The sequence below is a fragment of the Nelumbo lutea genome, chromosome 3 (assembly GCF_056320005.1).
Source record: "Nelumbo lutea isolate HS-2025 chromosome 3, American lotus-T2T, whole genome shotgun sequence".
Lineage (NCBI taxonomy): Eukaryota > Viridiplantae > Streptophyta > Magnoliopsida > Proteales > Nelumbonaceae > Nelumbo > Nelumbo lutea.
The window spans coordinates 98,519,973-98,541,070 of record NC_142686.1 but is presented as its reverse complement, the minus strand read 5'-3'; the positions used below and the strand labels follow the sequence as shown (position 1 = coordinate 98,541,070).

The 21,098-nt window shown below is 38.9% G+C and overlaps 1 protein-coding gene across 1 annotated transcript; it reads right to left on the bottom strand.

Annotated features, from left to right (window-relative positions):
* Window positions 1–2,137: 2,137 nt before the first annotated feature.
* Window positions 2,138–14,621, bottom strand: EMB1473 (Ribosomal protein L13 family protein). The gene is made up of 4 exons (XM_088976709.1): window positions 14,111–14,621; window positions 12,777–12,962; window positions 4,601–4,771; window positions 2,138–2,525 (listed from the first exon to the last, which is right to left on the bottom strand). The coding sequence occupies exons 1-4, from the start codon at window positions 14,351–14,353 to the stop codon at window positions 2,409–2,411; spliced, it is 717 nt and encodes a 238-aa protein (XP_088832835.1). The 5' UTR covers window positions 14,354–14,621; the 3' UTR covers window positions 2,138–2,408.
* Between the last annotated feature and the right edge of the window lie 6,477 nt (window positions 14,622–21,098).

Here is a 21,098-nt window from a genome sequence, read left to right as displayed (position 1 = left end):
CTCAAGGGAAAACCCAGTCTCACATTTCCCTATACCGGAAATTTTTCTAGACTCCTTTATCCACTTTTCATCAAGATATGGAGTGCAGTTGCCAGTCCCCTTCAAAGTTCAAGGTATCAATGCCCCCAAATGTATCGGCACAGGTGTATCAATACTTTTTAGGCTATGCATTTTTTTAGTTCAAATTAGCCACAAGATTGCCCCTCACAACGTCCCACAACACATCTTTGCCATGTATTAGAAACATCTCCTGATGATGACATCATCATTTATGGGATTATCATCGGCAGATATTCCCAATAGACAATGGGGATGTGCTGTGGGAGGTTGATTTGGTCCTGCATTTTTTTTTTCAAAAATTCATTTTTATACATTCTTTTATATAATGTAATTAATAAAAAAATTGATTTCCTCAAAACACAACAAGTGTATTGAGAATCCAACAATACCATACCTATCACTATTTTGAACCTTGGTCTTTTGTTGTTACTTGTTAGTCCTGTCACCTTTTTTATGGGTTGTTATAACTTTTGCTTCTCCCTCACTGGCTTTAGCTAACGAAACAAGTGGCTAATGATCAAATTTCAAAAAAAAAAAGAGTGAAATTTTGATGCAGACGCACAAAAAAGGGCCATTCTTTGTCATCGAAAGCCCCTCTTTTTCCGTCACGCAATCCTTGTTTCTTTTTCTTTTTTTTCTTTTTCAGATTCTTATGATGACAATAGAACCAAACACAATCACAGATAAAAAACTTATAGTACGGTATCTACCACTTACTGATGATCGATGATAGAGGGAAAGGAAGAGCACAACTAACCAGTCATCTCTCTCTCTCTCTCTCTCAAACTTCCTCGTCTGGAGCTCTACCAATACCAGCAATGTTATCCTCACCTCTTGCGATTTCTGCTGGGCAGCGTCGTAGTTGGATGCAATGCAATGGTCTCCTTGGCACTCTAGCGTTTCTTCAGCCTTGCTTCTGGCTGCTTCATCACCTTTCCTCACCTTTTCCTTGACTCCACGCTGCTGCTGCTGCTTTGCATTTTCGGTTGCATGCCAACAACCTGGGCGAACTACTGCATGGATTGAAGGGCTTATGCATAGAGTGGGAGATGAGGCAGTGAATTACAGTGGAGATAACAGCTTAGACGGAGGGAGAAAGATAGAATGGTATTGAGTCATGCTGGCTTATTGCACTGTTGAGGACAAATGGCTTGGTATGAATGGAGGACCAAAAATAACTCTCTTCCAGTGCATCCAGATTGAATTTGCGACTTGACTGGCTTTTAGTAATGTCTTCGCTAATTTAATAATGAAGCATAATATTGCTTTAGAAAAGATGGATTTAACCATCAATAGTGCAATTTGGCTTAGTTGGTAAGGCTTCTGGCCGGTTGTAGCAGAGACTTGAATCAAATCCTGCCGTCACCAGGGTTGGGGTGTAATGGGTAGTAGACAGACTACCCCAAATGTGTAGCCCCATGAAGCAAGAAAAATAAAATAAATAAATAAATCCTGAACTTAGCCATTACAATATCATTTATTTGCTTAGATAAGGAATTCAATTTAATTAAAAATCCAGAAAGTAGACGTAGTTGTCTTGAGCTTAATTGAGATGATATCCAGCTGAGAATGGCCAATCTGAATGGGTTGAGAACAACATTCGACTGAGATAACCATTTCAGTTATTTGATTGTCGTTAACTAGAGAAAAAAACATACTCTCTTAAACTATTTCTTCTATTTTCATCACTACGATTGCTACAACTAGATCATCATCACGATCATTCAATACCACAACAGTTAATTACCAGTACCAGGTGTTGAGACTTGAGAGAGGATTCTTGTCGAGGGGGGAGAATGAGATTAATTACCACTCTGTCCCATACCAGACCCAACCCATTAACATCTCTACGCATGAGCATCAGATCAGAATACACTTGGAAAACTATGCAAACAAGTGAAATTTATGCAATGTATATGTTTGTAGCTTGAGTCAATGCAGTGCTGAATCTTAACTCTTGTGATTCAATATTTCTCTGATCTTAATAAAAGTCTTATTTGCTGATAAAAAAAATACTATGCTATGTATACATTATTGTTATTATTATTTTGATAAATCTATGTATATGTATACATTATTTTATTGGCAGAATTACTTTTCACTAATCAAAATAACAAATAAAACATGATTTGTGTTTATATTTAGACATCAAGTTGAGGCAAGTCCCTCTCTTTGTCAAATCAGTACAATGAACCATTTAACATGGACAAACACTTTTTAAGTGTTTAAAAAACAAAAAAGAAAGACAGAAAAGAAAAGAAATGACACCATTCATGGCTGTTTTTTTACCTCAGCCCTTATACTGGCTTTTCCTGGAAAAGAAATATAACAATCCAACTGTGCCGTATCTACTTTTGTACCTGTACTCTCTTGTCCCTGATGGGCAGTTCAATGGGTTTTTGAGCCTCATGTGGGTGGTTTGGGCCCTTGTATACCTTGAGATGAGTGAAGAGAGCCCTACCCAGCTGCACAGTCCAAATATCCAATACAGACGTTGGGCAGCTTAGAAAAGGAGATTATGATATGCTACGAAAGAATATTAAGGAAATATAATGGTACTTCCAAGACAGTATACAACATATCTTCTGTGAGCAAATCTCCGTGCAAGTAGCCAAAGGAAAACAACCATTTTCATTTTTACCAATAACATTATCAAGTATATTGTTAATATGCTACTTTTGCAGAAAGCGTTAATCAAGGTGTTGTAGTTAAAACAAAAGGCATAGATATCACATAGAAAGAAAAGAAACTATTATGTATAAGAAATACACAAATCAGTAACAGTAGTAATTAAAATGAAATGAAAGAAAATACATGTACATATAGGTACAAACAATAGTACATGAGAACCTGGAAAATATATGGGGTAGCCACTGTAATAGCACCTCAGCCCAGAACTACGGCCATTTAGAACCAAAAGGAGGCTGCTTCAGGCTCTAGTTACGAGCCATTTTCCCCTTTAAAGGAAATGAACAGGAAAAGGAAAGGCTTAGTGGTTACCTAAAAATGATTCTTCACACAAAAACAGACTGAACCTGACATGGAAGATGCCAATCACTTGACCACATGTTATTCTCAAGAAATAATTTAATAAGAATCTTTCAAGTCAGTCTACAGGAGCATGCTTTCCTCAAACTTTCCTAGGCATTTATTCATTAAAAAAAAAACTTTCCAAAGCATTCAAGTTAATAAGGTGTTTCTTCAGATCAAAACTATGTTGTTCCTTGAACACAAATGCAAAGGAAAAAGCAAAAATTAGAATAAAATATGCTGTGCTTGAAAAGCATTCTTGCTCATAATTCATAAACAGCCTTATTACATGGTTTCACATGTTTCAACTCAGTGAACCACAAAATACAGAATGTTCAAACCATGTCAACACGGACAAGTGGAACAAAGCATAACTCAACCATATTAACATAGGCTAACAAAGCATACTGCCTTCTTTTGGTGATCACAGCACACCGCATACACCATACAGATAAGAGGCCATGGTAGTTCCCAAATGATCAAATTCACATTTTATGAAAAACACAGTACACCAAGCTCATCAGTTATGTAGTTAGCCACAATTTCAGTCATCTGCATCAACCACTTACTATGGACTAATGTTCAATAAATATGCACCCTAGACAACATTAATTTCACAAGCGAGATCCAAAGAATTTTATCATTAATTAATTATGAAGTCACTTATTTCCTTAGTGCCCATTTGGGAGGGCTTTCTTGTGGCAGCTTTTGGTTTGCAAGGTGGGGCCCATCTGGACAGCATATAAGTAATCCACTAATTTCCTTGGTGCTCATTTGGGAGGGCTTTCATCTAGCGGCTTCCGGCTTTATGAGGGCCCCACCTGGACAGATCATATGCTAAGTTTGTGAAAACCCCAAGAAGCCTAAAATAGCTGTCCTCAGCCAGAAGTAGGGCTTTCTGCTGAAGCTTCTTTTAGTCATTTCTCCAAAGCAGCTCAATCAAATCTTCAGCCCTCCCAGGAGGACTTTTCGTGGCAGCTTTTGGTTTTGCATGGTGGGCCACATCCAAGGATCAAAAAATAGCAATGTATCAGGGCATATCGGCCGATACATATTGTATCAGCATTCAGCAACCCCCAGATAAGCCCCTATTACCGGTGTTTCAGGGTCTGGCCTAGTCCAGGGTGTAGACGGGCCTTAAACCGCCCCCCTGAACCAATTTGAAAATAAAATTAAAAAGAAACATACATATAGCGCAGCACAATACAGACCGATATGCCCCAATTTAGAACCTTAGCCTCATCTGGACAGCATATGAGCAATGTTTGGAAAAAACTGAAAAGCCCAAATTTGCTGTCCTTCAGCCAAATAAAGGGATTTCCATTGAAACTTCTTTTAGTGGCCTCTCCAAAGCAGCTCAGTAAAAGATACTAATCAAAAAGCTTCAACCCTCACAAACTGACCCTTAATACTAATATTTATCTTTACCATCATTTTTTAAATCATATTTTATATATATATAAAAGAGAAGAAAGGAATTTGGAAAGAAAAAATAAGAAATGTTACTCACCCTCCCCTTAGGAAGCATGCCTCGGACAGCATGTTCAATTATTCTCTCTGGAATTCTTTGTTGGAGCTGATCAAATGTTTCCACCTTCATGCCACCAGGTCTTCCAGAATGCCTCCTATATAGCTTTTGTGTCCTCTTTTTACCAGATACAGCAACCTTTTCCGCATTCACCTGTTTTCAAGTACATTTATCTGAGTTTAGTACCAATCATTAAAGAAACACATGAAAGAAGCACATAATTCTTATTTATACTTGAAATCGCATGGCGATGAAAGAGATAAGAGCTATCATTAAGGACCCCTCAATTTTTGTAACTTGGATTAAACATGTAGAAACTTATAGCAAAAATTATGGAGTGAGCACATGACCAACTGTGCATCCTGACTATGAATTTCTCTAGGCCTGACCCAGGGAATAAGCATACAAAATCTGAGAAACAACAGTTACTCAATAAGTCAATTTAAATGAAGATCTAAACTTGCACCAGCAATTGTGAGAGACACACTGAAAAGGAATTTATTAACCCAACATGGTTCAGCAACTCATATCTTCCAAGAAGTTAACTAAAAAACAAAACCAATTTACTCAAGCAGTGGGCATGAAGCCCAAGTTTTGGCCCCACAGGGATTTGATCAGGAGTAACCGTGCATCAAAGAGAGAGAAGAAAATATAGAGATCCTAAATATGTGTTTTGAAAAGTATTATGTTAATGTGGAAGACCACCTCAAAAAAGAGGAAAAAAAGTCTAAAGATTCTATTGAGATTCAGCAGTTTCTTATGATTTTCTTGTTTATAATCATTAGTTAGTGTTATTGGGCCCAACGCCCATTAGTTTATGGTGCTTTTCTTGGAGCTTTTTTTTGCTATGAACAGTAGACGCCCTATTAAGGGCATATTAGTCTTTATAATCAATCCTTTTTATGAGTATATAAGATAATAAGTGGGGTGACCAGATCATTATTGGCTTTTCCCCATCTCTTCTTCTCTTTCTCTTCTCTTCTCACTAAGAACTCTTTCGGTTTTTCTTTTTCACTGTTATCAAATCAAGTTATTGTTTTCTCTTTTTCTACTTGGTATTAAAGCAACTTTTGGGATTTTTTCTCTTCCATCATGCAGCCCTAGATCAGCTGATTGCATGGTGAGTTAGAGAGCTGATCGAAAACTCTAAAAGTGCCCAGTTCTTGGATTTTTTTGTGGATCTAGAACCCTTTGTGTTAGATCTTGGATTGATCATCAAAATCAAGAAGAACTGGAGGAAAAAGAGTCTTGATTGCAGTAGGGCTCTTTATTTTTTACCTAGGAAGGGGCGCCCTGGAGTTTTTAGACTTCTTGGTGTTTTCCAAAGGGGTGGTTCAAGTTCTGGAGTTTTATGAGGTCTCTAGTGGGAGCAGCAGCTTTTTCTCCTATTTCTATTGGCTCCCAGGGAAACAGGAATCTTTGTGGGCAAAGGTTTCTAGGTATCAGAAGGTTGATTGAGGCCTAAAAGGTATAAATCTATTTTCTCTCACGGTTGATTTTCTAAACTATTCTGGCAATTATGGAAGGCTCGGAGTTGAGTACAAATCTACTAGTGAAATGGGACTAAGTGGAGGAGGTGCTAGTAACCCTTTTGGGGCAAGGACCATCACTATAGTTAGGTTGGATGGTACAAACTACTTGGAGCAGCCACAATCAGCCAAAAAGGCCATTGGTGCTCGTGGAAAATTGGAGTATGTCACTGATGAAAAAAAGAAACCTGAGACTAACTCTTCCCAATGGGCGCAGGAGAACTACATGGTGATGACCTGGCTGTGCAACTCTAAGTTACCCCATATAATCAAAAATTTTCTATGGGCTAACACATCTAAGGAGATTTGGGATGGAATTCTAGACTTACTCATAGAGTGAAAATGTTGCTAGGGCCTTCCAGTTGAGGAATCAAGTGATTGCTACTAGGAAGGGCGATAAATCTGTTGCAATTTATCTTTAAGCCCTCAAAACCTTATGGCAGGAGAGAGATCATTTGGAGACTGTGGTTTGGGAGAATAATAAAGATGCAACTACTTACTAGAAGGTGGTAGAGAAGAATAGAATGTTTGAGTTTCTAGCAGGACTCAACCTAGAGTATGATATTGCACGACAAAATGTTCTTTCCCATGATAGTGTAACTCTCACTCGAGCATATCCTTAGTGTCTCGAGAAGAAAGTTGGAGGAATATGATGATGAGGAACTTAAACCTTGAGCAGTTTGATATGGTTAGCTCAATGAAACCTAAGCCTGGTGAGGATAAGGGTGGTAGTGATGGTAGGAAGGAGGACAAGAAGGACTTGATCTATGACTATTGTAAGAAGCCTAAGCATATCAAAAATAACTGTTGAAAGCTTCATCCACACCTTATACCAAGTTGGCTTAGAAACAAGAAAGGGAATCCTAATATGGCAGTCACTGTTGACTTATCTAGACCACTACCATAGCTTCTTTGGAATCAGTTGCAACTATTGCAGTTAGGGCCGAATTGGAGAGATATGGGCAATTTCTAAATCAAAGAGATACAACTAGTTCAAACTCTTCACCAGGTGGATAGAAAGGTGCAAGTGGCCCAAGATCTAGTCATTCTACTTCATTCGCACATACAAGTAGTTCATATGCCACTGCAAATTATGCCTCCACTATAAGGGAGAACCTCCCTGGGTTATAGATTCAGGAGCTTTAAAACATATGATGGCTCCCACGTTCCCATTGAGTGTCCATAGTTGATGGCTCCCATGTTCCCATTGTTGAGAAAGGATCTATCAAAATAACTGATACCATTTCCCTGCCTTCTATACTACATGTTCCTAGGTTGAGTACTAACCTTTCATCTGTGAGTAGTTTGACATAAAAATTGAATTGTTTAGTAATTTTTTCTCCTGGCCATTGTGTTTTGTAGGATCAGGAGCCAAAAAGGGCGATTAAGAGTGGTCATGAGGTGAACGGAGTCTACCTTCTCGATGTGCTTCCCAGTCATCAGAGTCATCATGTCAGCAGCAGGATTAATGAGTCAGAGCCAGTGGGTCAGATTATGCTTTGGCATAATCGGTTAGGACATTTGTCATTTGGTTCTTTGCGCTTTTTGTTTCCAAAGTTGTTTAAATCTACTAAGTTGTCCAATTTGGGGTGTAAAGGTTGTCAACTTTGAAAACATTGCAAGCATTCATTTAAGGAAAGTAATAAAAGATATTCTTCAGTTTTTTATATTGTTCACACTGATGTTTGGGGACCATATCATGTTCCTTCTATGGGTAACTACCATTACTTTCTACTGTTTGTGGATGATTATTCATGGTACTCTTGGGTATATTTGATGAGATCTTGTGATGAGGTACCTTCCTTGGTACAACAGTTCCACTAGATGGTGTTGACGTAGTTTGGAGTACAAGTGAAGGTGTTCAAATTAAATAATGCTAGAGAATATTTTGAAAAAAAAAAGTTGCATCATATTTATTAGAGCATGGAGTATTCCATCAAAGTAGCTATACATATATTCCACGACAGAATGGTGTAGAAGAAAGGAAGAACAGACATTGTGGAAGTGACATGAAGTATGATGGTGAGCTCCATAGTTCCAATTCGGTTTTGAGGTGATACGGTTCTCAAAACATTCTTCTTGATTAATTGGGTACCCTCTCGTGTTCTTGGATACACTACTGTGTTCAGTCTTCTTTTTCTTGAGGGGAGATGTTTCATGTTCCATTGAAGGTGTTTGGATGTGTATTCTCTGTCCATATTATTGGTCCTCACTGCTCAAAGATGAACCCTAAGGCAAAGAAGTATGTATCCTCGGGTATGCAGGAAATCAAAAGGGGTATTGTTATTATGATCCTATGTCAGAGAATTGGTATGTTACCATGGATGTCACATTTTTTTAATCTACATCTTTCTTTTCGAAGAGTCTTTCTTAGGGGGAGTATTTTGCGAAAGGAAATGAGCAACCTACACCACTTCCTATTCTAGCTCCTTTACCTACTCCAATGCCTGACCTAGTTATTCCACCTACTTAGCTTGCTCCATTGCATCCCACTACTCAGTTTTTTACACGACAACGCCTACAGTAGCATAAGGAGGTTGACTCCACAACAAAGGAACCCATACCACTTCCTATCAACTCATCTGAAATTCCAAGTTCGGATGACACAGACCTAGGTATGCCTTTTGCTCCATCTAATATTCCAATTCATGTTGATACTACACCTGTACCTAACACCACTACAGATTGCCTAGACCTTCCAATTGCACTCCGAAAGAGGAAGAAAAAGTGCACAACCCATTGTATCTCACATCATCTTCCTACAATGGGTTATCTCCCTCCTACTAGGCATTTGTTGCTTCTCTTGATTCTATGTTTATACCCAAGACTGTTAGTGAAGATCTCTCCAGTGGAAGATAGCTATGTAGGAGGAAATGGAAGCCTTGATTATAAGCCAAACCTGGGAAGTTGTGGATCTACTTGATGGGAAGGATACAATTGGTTGCATATGGGTTTATACTGTGAAGTACAGGGTTGATGGAAGCATATAAAGGTACAATGCAAGGCTGGTTGCAAAATGGTACACTTAGACTTATAGGATAGAATACTTGGAGGCTTTTGCACTGGTGGCCAAGATGAATTCAGTTCAGATTCTTTTATCTCTAGCAGTTGCTTACTCTTGGCCCCTCTTCCAACTTGATGTGAAAAATTCTTTTCTTAATTGGAGATTTGCAAGAGGTGTACATGGACCTTCTAGCTAGTTTTTACAGCGATATGAGCAAAGGAAGGGTATGCAGATTGAACAAGTCCTTATATAGTTATATGGTTTCAAACAATCACCAAGAGATTGGTTTGATAGGTTTAAGAGTGCATTGACTGTGTTTGGTTATACTCAAACCCATGCCCGACCTTTTCTTGTGTCGAGCAAGGGATTTTTCAAAGCTTGATCCCAACTTGATAATATATATTATATAATAAATATATATTTTATTTAATAAAGAATATATACAATATTTCTTCTTTGTTTCTCTTCTTTTTTTCAAGTAATAGTGAGATCTTTTATTATTTTTGAGTTTTGAGGGCTTTTAATATAAATAAAATACTTTTTATTGAACAAAAAAAAGAAAAAATTTATGTTTTCAAATCATTGGCTAGGCTCGGACTCGGGTCAAGACCTAGGCCCAAATGTCGGACTGGGCTCGGGCTCGGGCCTGAATGTATTTTGTTGATACAAAGGCGAAGCCCGGCCCATGAATAGGTCTAATCGAGAGTGTGCACTCTTGTTGGAGGCAATCTGATTTCATGGAAGAGTAAGAAGCAACCAGTTGTAGCTAGGTCAAGTGTAGAAGTTGAATATAGAGCTATGTTACATGGTGTTTCAAAGCTTCTTTGGGTTCGATCCTTATTAGGAGAGATTGGAGTTGATGCAGAAGAACCTATGATGTTGCACTATGACTATCAAATAGCAATTAACATTGCCCATAACCCAATTCAGCATGACAGAACAAAACATATAGAGGTGGACAGACATTTCATAAGAGAAAGGGTGACATCTGGGGAAGTGTAACTACCATATGTTGCATCTGATTTACAGCTAGTTGATGTTCTCACAAAAGGAGTTGCAAGAAATAAACTTGAACATGATCTATGAAAGTTGGGAATGTGTGACATATACTCCCAACATAAGGCGAAGTGTTGAGATTTAGCAGTTTCTTATGATTTTCTTGTTTATAATCATTAGTTAGTGTTATTGGGCCAAGGCCCATTAGTTTTTGTTGTTTTTTCGGAGCTATTTTTATGTTATGAATAGTAGCCACCCTATTAAGGGCATATTAGTCTCTGTAATCAATCCTTTTTATGAGCATATAAGATAATGAGTGAGGCATCCAAATCATTATTGGCTTCTCCCCATCTCTTCTTCTCTTCTCACTACAACTCTTTCTTTCTTTCTTTCTTTCTTTCTTTTTCACTGTTATCAAATCAAATTATTGGTTTCTCTTTTTCTACTAATTCCATTAAGGTTTTAGTTTCCTTTGTGAGATAGAGAGGTTGTATAGATACCAACAGGGAGAAAAACAAACAAAAAGAAAATAAAGTGGGGGAAAAAGGGGGGAAGAGCATCCCAACCAATTAGATGTTGATAAAAAGAGTCCAAAAATATCAAACTAGATTTGTAAAAAAAAAACACTTGCACTCAAGCTTGGGCTTTCAATTACTTTCTCCTCGACCTTCTACCAGAACTTCAGGTAGCTAATCCATAGATTTTCCTTTAGCACCTCCAAAAAAATAAATCCAATACTCATAGACTAGGTCAACTAAGTTGACTGATGACTAGTGAGTCTAGTCAACTACAAAGTCTTATTTTTTTATGAAAGGTAAAGTATGAACTGTATTAACTGAAAATGTGTCAAAAGATTACATCATTTAGACCTCCCAATTGGTGTTGTGCTGATATAAAATTGCCACAAACAAGGGGACCACATCAAATAGTCAAAGTTGCAATCTTTCTTTGAAAAACAAAGGCTGACACTCCCTATCTCAGCATATCCTGCTTCCCTTCTAACATTTGTCAGAACAAGATTACTGAAACTAAATCTTCTATATCTTAAATTTAGAAAATATATTTTTGTTTTTGACTAGTTAATACCAAGACATTGATTGGTCACCACATTACCTATGAGGCCAGAACAACAATCATCTGCTTACCACATTGACAACATTGCTCCCCCCTTTCCACCATAAATCCATTCTCAGGGTCTCCCAAATCTCCACCCTTAGTCATGACATGCTCCTCTTCAATCCTCTATTATTCTTCACTAGATATAATATTCTTCCCTTGTTCATCTCTATTGGAAGCCAGGTCAGACCATAAAAATATATCGTGCAACTCCAAAATCTCTCCGCTGTCACTATAAAAAGGTGCTTAGTGCTTAGTAAGCATCTTCACCTGTGCAAAGGATATCAGTAAAACTATTTAGAAATAGGTGAGCTCCAACATTGAGCATGAGATACATATATCCCATTTCATCACCATCACCATCCATGCTTTATCCCAACTATATAGGGACATCTATATCCCATTTGACTTACCAAATTTCTAGAATGAAGAAAACTTATGTTCCAACTAAAGTTAAACCTAAAACATAAACTTCCACAATGCATCTCCTTAAAAATAAAATATCTTGGTTGTTCAATCTAAACACTGCTGTCTTGCATTATTGAACTATTGATTGCACAGTTCTGAAAAGGATAGTCATGTATGCATCAAAATGAAGAAATTAACTATCCACTACCCTCCTATCATGTGAGCCAATGGATCTATGAATTCCATGGGAAAAGCAACCTTTTTTGCTTATTTATTGTGATGCCAAAAGAAGAATAAGCTATCAAGGTTGCCATGTAATAGTATGGATGTTTGAAGTGGAACTTGTCAGAAGAAAAAAAAAATAGCAAGAAAGCATTACTTGATTCTTGGTGAGGGAACAGAAAAGGAAAAGAAATAAAGACTATTTTTGGATCCTCAACAAATATTTTGGCATGCTAAAAAAATTGTGAGATAAAAATAGTTATCTTTTGCTGATCAAAAAATAATTATTTTTTTAAATAATTTTCATCACTTTTTAATGTTTAATTGCAACTTTGAGACAAACTGGGAAAACAGGGCCATCAGATGAACACTAAATTTTAGGCTTACATGGAAAAGAGAGACTTCTATGAAATCACAGGTTTTCTTGGATGTGAGTAACTTAAGTAGACGGTTATCAGTAGGATTCTTAAAAGTAAAACCTACAATCTCATCCAAGAAACAATGTACATTGACTTAACTTCAGGAAGGGCAAAAGTTATTTTACGCTGTTCTCACTCTAGATTTGGATTTTTTTTTTTTTTTGCTACCCTTAGTATTTTACTGGCCGCCAAACACTAAAATTTAATACTTTATAAATAACCATCTTGCAATATATTTTATGTCCAAGCAAATGCAGCCATAGTGGAAAACAGATGTCTTTGTCTAACCCTGATAGACCATCATCTTTTGCATAGTGTAGAATAATTAAGAAAAAAAACAATTTCAAATATGAATTGCATAATACACTAATACACAAAAGTAGAGTAACTGAAAAGAACATATTTACACCTACATCAAGCTGAAAATAGCCATCTGCAAGTAGCATATATATGTACATACATACCACTATAACAAATGCCCCCATGTCCACACTGGGAGTATAGGTTGCCAGATTCTTCCCTCGGATATGAATGGCTATAGTTGATGCTAATCTTCCCAGAATTTTGTCAGTTGCATCCACAACATACCATGTTTTTTCTGTGTTTACATGATCTGCAGCTTTTGGGTACCATGTCTTATTCCAAATATCCTGAAAAAAGAAAAGAATATGTAGTTTCATCAATGCCGGAATTTATTTTTGCACTTAAGCCAGCATTTGCAGAAAGGCATTGGTCACAGAATCTCATTCTATGATTCTATGAAGAATCAGACAAATGAAAAAAAATAAACAAAATAGAGTGGTTAAAAATTAATCAACTTTTAATACACCATTTAGCAAAAAAAAAACTAAATACACTGGCTCCAAGATCCCGAACATGGACGAAGTAAGAACCTGATTTGATGCCCAATTGCCCATCAATACATAGTAAAAGAATATTCTACTAATTTAATTACACACTAAAAAAATGTGTAAAAAATTGAATCCACAGCAGGTCTGCCTCGTGCCAGTTGTTTGTAGTTGGCCAACCAAAAAACGCTTCAACACGAAGTACTTGATTGGAAGAAAAACAGAACTCAGTTGTCCCGAAATCTAAGGCCTAGATAGTATGGATGAATCGACCAGCTTGAGCCCCATTATAAACTGGAAATGTCAACGCCAAAAACTGGTGAAGGCAGGGTTTCAGTCGGATTAGGTCATTAATTTGGCTCAACTTACAAAGTATAGAACTATTTCATGTTCCATTGACTCCCTCAAAATAGACCTTACACTTTCTCTGCAGTTCACCAAAACCGAGGAAAGAGGAACATTCATCTTGTTTTCCTTCTTTTGGTGGGTAAGCTGCACTTTACGAAGAGAAACATGGAGAAGAGATGCACGGAGAGTCACAAACAGAGGTTCATAGCCACTAGACCGGACATCTGCTGGTAGAGGAACTCTTCCCAAGGAGTATTCCTCCACCGTTATATAAACACCACTACCCAATATTGGTCTCAGCCATCTGGGGTTTTGTGAGGAGTACATTCCCTAGAAACATGCCTCAACTGTTCATCGAACTTATAGAAAAAACAAAAAAAAAAAAAAAGAAGAAGAAGAAAATAAGACGATTTGTATCCATCTCAAGACATTCCTTCAAATTTCAATAATTCAAGAAACGTTCACATTCAGCAGACCCATTTGAAATCTCCTTTAACCCTTTTATGCATGCTTTCACTAGGTTCGATGGAAGTTATGAATTGGAATTGCAAACGCATAAGCGCATAAATAGAGAGCTGGAGATAAAAGAGAGAGAAAATTACAGGGCCGTTGATATTGGACTCGTCGAACATCCACTTCTGCTCCTTGGGAATTACTGCATCTCCCTGGCAACGAATCTGGTTGGGGGTTGGCTTAGCGAGGGTAAGTGCTCGAGCTTGAACAAAAGGTTTGGGTGCTACTGCAGCTGGAAATCCAAGGAACGGAGTCTTGGGAGAGGCAAATGAGGATACCATTTGGGGCGGAATGGAAAGGAAGGCCGACGGGGCCGTATGAGCTACCGCCATTTCTCTTCTCCTGGGAGTGTTAACTACTACTCAGTGGATAAGGTGGAGCTGACAGTTAACGGAGGGCGGCTTCCGACTTCCGAGGGCGCGGGGGAAATATGTAGTGCACACTGTGAATAGTATGTATTATGGAAGAGACCGGATTGCTCCTCACACAGGGCGCCTCACTCGCGCCTCACATGCACATCGTACCATGCATTGAAAATATCTCTCGATAAATACGGGGATGCTCCCAATGCACGATGGATGTGCGTGTGAGGCGCCCCAGAAGCAGATCCCATTCCTTGAAATGGTGCATACTGCGTATCTCACACAGGGGCGCGTTACAGTAACATCTACCGTGCATTAGGAACATCTAAATAATAATTTATAAGTACGAAAAATGTTTCCAATGAAGATTTAGAAGATGGATCCGGTGGCCAGAAATGGTGCTGCATCGAACCACCTGGGGATCTTCTCGCCTTGATTGTCGTCATCTATGCAACGGGATCCCGACGAGTTCTTCGCCTCCCCCCCTCCCTCTGGTTTCAGCCCACCACCGAACACTTGGCATCCATGAAAAACCATGCAATGTGCATGCACAACAATCGGATAGCGCCACGTACTATCCATGCACAAACCCGACTTGTTGCTCCAAAACTCGCATTAATGGCTTACTACTTCACCAAAACTGGTGGGCTGGGTACCATAGATTTGCTCACAGGAAAGAGGCGACGTGGCCATCCAAGGAACTACCATTTGGATCCCTTGTCCAATACTTTACTAGCAATTCGTAAGGGCCAGGTGGCCGATTTCTTTACTGGTGACCTACTACCCCCAGCAAGCCTTCCAACCCGCACAACAATTGGCATTTCCAAACCCCACACCTCCTCACTTATAGTCCCTTCTCTCTACTAAAATTATGTAAACAAGAAAAGCCAGATCTCCTATTTCTTTCGGAGACAAAACTTTCTTCGAGTAAAAGCTCTTCCCTAGTCAAGAAGTTGGGATTCACTCAGTTTGTGGTTCATGAAGTTTTTGGCCAATCTGGGGTCTTCCATGTTGCTGGTCTAACTCCATGCAAGTAAACATCATTCAAGTAGATAGCCATTTGATCCGGTTTGAATTTAGGAATTGTCCCCCAGGCAACCCATGGCACTTATTACTGTACATGGCCACTGTTGGTGAAGATGGGGTCACTGTAACTTAGAAGGAAAAGCTCTGAGGCGCGTCTGAAGACACTATCTTTATAACGTTATTTGCCCCCACTCAGTTTTACTGACTTTGCTGTTGGGTTACAGGTAAATTCGTTCCTAGAGCCTTGGGCGAGAATATGCAACCAACAAAGTTGAAGAGTCTCCAAAGAAACCTTCTGTGAGACTATAATAGACCGGACTGAGAGAGAGATAGTGAATTTCAAAATTGTGTTTTTGGAGTCTGATTCATGCTCCTTAAATAACTTGTGAAGAGGTATGAGGAAAAGGTAGGTGTTGGTTTAGAGAAGGCACCTTGAACAGTCACAATTTCAACCATTGTGACTGTTTAAAAATTGTTAACAGTTGGTGACTGTTAACTTTGAATTGTGCATCTTGATCACACCCGATTGAATTGTGACCGTTGATGATCAACGGTCATCAACGGTCATCAACGCACCAAAACCAGAGCCGCCCATCGCGAGCCACACGGGTGCAAGCAAAGTGTGCCTCTAAAGCGCCTCATTGCACCACACACATGCGTGCACACGCGTGCGTGCGCATTGCGCGGTATCGAATCCCCATGCTCCCCTCTACTAATTTTAAGGAGTGTAAATCAGCTCCTATTGAAATATTGAAAACAAAACTTATAATTTTCCAATGTGGGACAAGTTCAAAACTGGGTTTTTTGTAAGAGAAAAACTTATTTTTTCAAACAAGTGTATAGGTGCAATTTCTCATGTAATTGACCAATCAAACCTATTAAATTTAATCTCTTATGAAATTAAAATCCAACAGCCACCCTTTCTGTCAACTTTGAAAAGACATATGGCAACAACTCCCTCAATTATTAGAAAACCTCTCTTTACCATGGCTCCTCATAGGGGACATAAATGACATTTATAAAATAGAAGGCCATAAGTCCTTCAAAAATTCCAAGCCTTTCCGGCTCAGCAAAAGTACTAGAAAGGTTGGATAGAGCACTAGCTACCCCATCCTGGTGTAAGCTATTCCCAAACCACTTACTTCGTCATTTCCCAGTCACAAGCTCCGACCATCGTGCTATCTCCATTAACACCAATCCGATTACACCTCACCGGAAGCCCCACTTTCACTTCTTACACTTCTGGACAGACCACCCTCAGTGTAGGGAAGTTGTCTCTGACTCTTGGAACCAACTTATTCAAGGTACTCAAACTTACCATGTCATCACTAAGCTGAAGGCTTGCAAATCAGCTCTCTAGTCCTGGAACAAGAGCCAATTTGGTCATATGCAACTTCACATCAAAAAACTTTCTGATCAAATTTCATCCCTCCAAATAAACGAGTTGGATAGTAACCTCCATATGCATCTCCATTCTTTCAAAGATCAATACAACTATTGGCTCTTAAAAGAAGAGCAATTGTGGAGAGTTAAATCACATGAATTATGGTTATAGGAGGGTGTCGTATTTCCATCATATGGAAAACTAAAAGAATACCCAAAACAGCATTGATTGGATAAAAACTCCACCTAGCTCCTGGACATCTGATTGGGCTACTATTGTTCAAGCTTTTAAGCAATCAATCCTAGACATTGGAGGTAAACAAGAGTCATTTGATCCAAGCATGCTATCTAGTTTTTCACTCCCTACTCTATCCCCTTCTCAATAGGACTCCCTGCTCCTCCTACCCACTCTTGAGGAATTAACAGAAGTGGTTAAACAACTACACCCACATAAAGCCACGGGTCCAGATGGGTTCACACCATACTTTTACCAACATTTTTGGTATTTAGTGGGGTCAGATATCTTTGATATGGTTCTGAAATTTTTCGACTTAGAGTTCCTTCCAAAAGAAATCAATAATATAGACTTGGTTTTTGTTCCCAAGAACAATCAACCGGTGGATACCTCAAGTTATCGCCCCATCAATCTCTGTAATGTGATTTACAAGATTATCACCAAATGGATGGTTTGCCGGCTACAACCTGTCTTACAAGAACTGATATCACCTTATCAGTCGGGTTTTTTAAAAGGCAAACAAATCTCCAACGGTATTTTGTTGGTGAAAGAGATTTTGCATAAATTGAAAGGCCAAAAAAAGGGGAAGGGCTTCATTGCCCTTAAATTGGACATGTCCAAAGCGTTTGATTGTTTGGGCTAGTCATTCTTGTTTCATACTTTTCAGAAGATTGAATTCCCTATGAAATGGTGCAACATGATATATCAATGTATATCCACGGCTACCTTCTCAATCAAAACTGCAGGAGAATCCCATGACCATTTCAAATTGAACCGAGGAGTACAACAAGGTGGCCCCGTCTCACCGAACCTATTTATCATAGGTATGGAGGTCGTTACACATCTTCTCTTTGCTGAATCAAGCCACAGTCTCTTATCAAATTGAGGGAGTCAAGCTCAGTAGGAATGGTGCTCCTATTACACATCTTCTCTTTGCTGATGACTATATTCTCTTTTGTAAAGCTGACATGTCACAAGTCAGAGCTTTGCTCAACATTCTATACAAGTTTGAGCTCATGTCGGGTCAAGAGATAAACTATTTCAATTCGAGCATTTTTTTCAGCAAAAATGTACCTCGCCAACATCGTAAGTTCCTCTCCCATGCACTTCATATTAAAAAGTCATTGACTAGAACTAAATATCTTGGAGCCCAAGTGAGGACAAATATTCGGCTAGGTAGCTCTCACAAGGAAATTATTGATAAGGTGCAATAAAAAATTAGCTCTTGGAGCTCAAAACTTTTATCACAAGCCAGCCGTATCACCCTAGTTAAATCGGTGCTCCAAGAAACTCCAGCTTATTCCATGTCAACATCAATTTTTCCCAAGTCCATAACATCCAGACTTGATAAAATGTATAGAACCTTTTGGTGGAGCCAATTCTTGAAAACCTCCAATCATACCCTCCCATGGAACAAATTATGCCAACCCAAAAAACAAGGAGGTTTAGGTTTCAGATCTTCGGAGGCCATGAACCAAGCAATATTCGGTAAGCAAGTTTGGAGATTGTTAACAGAGAGAATAGGGCTTTGGAGCACGCACATTAAGGCTAAACACTTTCCCTGCACTTTCTTGTTTGTGGCAAAGAAGGTCAAGCAGAGCTCGCAGTGGTGGCAACAGGCCCATCAATTACTTTCACTTCTACGTCCCAATATGTTATGGTTGATCAAGGATGGCATGGAGGTATCTGCTATCTCTGATCCATGGATTCTGTCTCTACCAGGTAACATCCTGCCTCTGAATTCTCCTCTCTCTCAACATCAAGTTCAGGACCTGAGAGTCTCAAAACTAATGAACTTAGACGGCTCATGGAATCTTCAGAAGTTGCAATAGTTCTTTTCGGACTCCACCACTTCCCACATCCTCTTGGTATCTTCGGAGCCAGGCCAACTGAATGACCTCCTGGTTTGGAAAAATAATGCTACAGGCATTTATACAGTCAAATCGACATACCACTCTCTATCCTTATTAGGAGCTTCAACATCAAGTACCTATTTTAATTGGAAGCTTATATGGAAGCTCAAAGTGCCATTTAGATTCCAAGTTTTTCTTTGGAAGACTCTTTGGGATGGGCTACTTACAAAAAACAAATGTTCCTCATGGCTGAACAGGGAAGATAGGCTATGTGTGTTCTGCAAACTCCAAGAAGAAACAGCTCACCACCTGTTCTTCAAATGCCCATTTGCGCGTGCAATATGGTGTGGTACCTAGATTGGTCTGAACCCATCGCGCATATTTCATCTCCCCATTTACACCATCATCATGAACTGGTACACCTCTTTGTGTGCACATTTGGGTAAACACCAAGATTTAATATGTCTTAGTAAATTCTCTATAATTATTTATCATATATGGAAAGCAATGAACAAGCAGATTTTCGAGAATGTCAGGCAACATCCAATACAAGTGGTAAACTCAGCGATAAGTTATCACATGGAGCATTCATCAACCCAGCCTATGCATCACCACCAGAGTCAGTCACGACAAAATAAACTTCCAACTTTGTATACTGACGACTATTTTGATACAGCTACAAGTAATGCAGGACAAGGGTTCACCCTCCAACATCCCCATGAGCATTACACCATCGTTGAAGGCAGACCTTCTTGGGCCCTTACCAGCTATGATGTTGAAATTCGAGCCCTACCAGGCCAACTACATAAGGCACTTTCCAGTGGCATCTCTCATCTTTTGGTACATTGACCGAGTATCCTACTAGTTTGAGCAGCTGCATAGAAGTCATCTGAGACATCTAATAGAATCATTTGAATATATAAAGTTTGTACATATTGTAAGGCATCACAACCAAACAATTCATCTTTTTGCTTATTTAGCCTGTAAGGGTTAGTTTACCTTGCACTATAACTCCAAACAATTACAACATGTAACTTTTAACATATAAAATATAGTACCTTTTCTGCCAATGAAAAACAAGAACAAGAAAGGAGAAAAGTCAAGTAAAATCCCTTTTCTTCCTAGAAAGTACAAAGTGTTGGATAGTTTTGTATGCCTTAGCTTCAATCAGAATGATGTACTTTATGAGTTTATTGTAAATGAATAAAAGTGCATATTTGGTTCATGTTCCCTTGGTATGTTTCTGTGTAATACCCTTAAACTGAACACCTAATGAGACTCGTGTTAGTTTAGAATGTTCACAGCCAGTGGGTCAGTCTGGGGAGACCTATCCTGATAAGGATGACATTGTTGTGCCACCAAGTCGGTTGGGGTGGCTTGTCTCAGCTGCCAGGGTGAGCCCCTAGGCACATACAGTGTAGGATTAATTAAATCTTTGAACTGGACCAGATTTTCAGTACTGCCCTGGACCTTGGAGATTGATGGGCAAAACTGAAAAGTTACACCCGACCCCTAGATTCGATTATGATACTGCGCTAGGTGTCGGATTGGGTTGTCTTTGATGTACCAATCAGTGAGATCCTTAGCGGGGCTCAAAACCTGGGTATGTTGGGACAGTCTGAGAATTCATCTGAGTGGGTGATCATAGTGACAAGATCAACCCCTTTGTCGGACAAAGGTAATGATCGGGGATGCACTCTCACCGATGGAAACCAAGACTTTCGGCAGCCGATTTCAATCGTTGAGATTTGTTTTGCAAAGTATATTTTATATGAGATATAAAAGTATATATATATATATATATATATATATATATATATATATATATATATATATATATATATATATATATATATATATATATATATATATTATGGTTTCTAAAAGGTTTGCAAAAAAGTTTTAATTCCCGGGGTCCATATAAATAGAGAGTGCAACACTGTTCCTTGCAGCCGAGGGAGAGGTCCTCTCTTGTCCGGCAGTGTATGATCATTATGAGTTGAGAGGTTAAGTGTAAAACCACTGAGGATAATACCTGATGGGCTAATCTTGCATCTGCTCACAGTCCCTGGGTGTTACAAGGTGGCTTGGCCTAGGGACCACTTAGGGTAAGTGTTGGGCCCATAGAGCCCATTTGATGGGTTTCAGAGGGTGCACTGTCCATTACAGTGTATTCGGCCAGGCCTTGTAACAAAGGCTAGGCCGAACCCATGTGGCT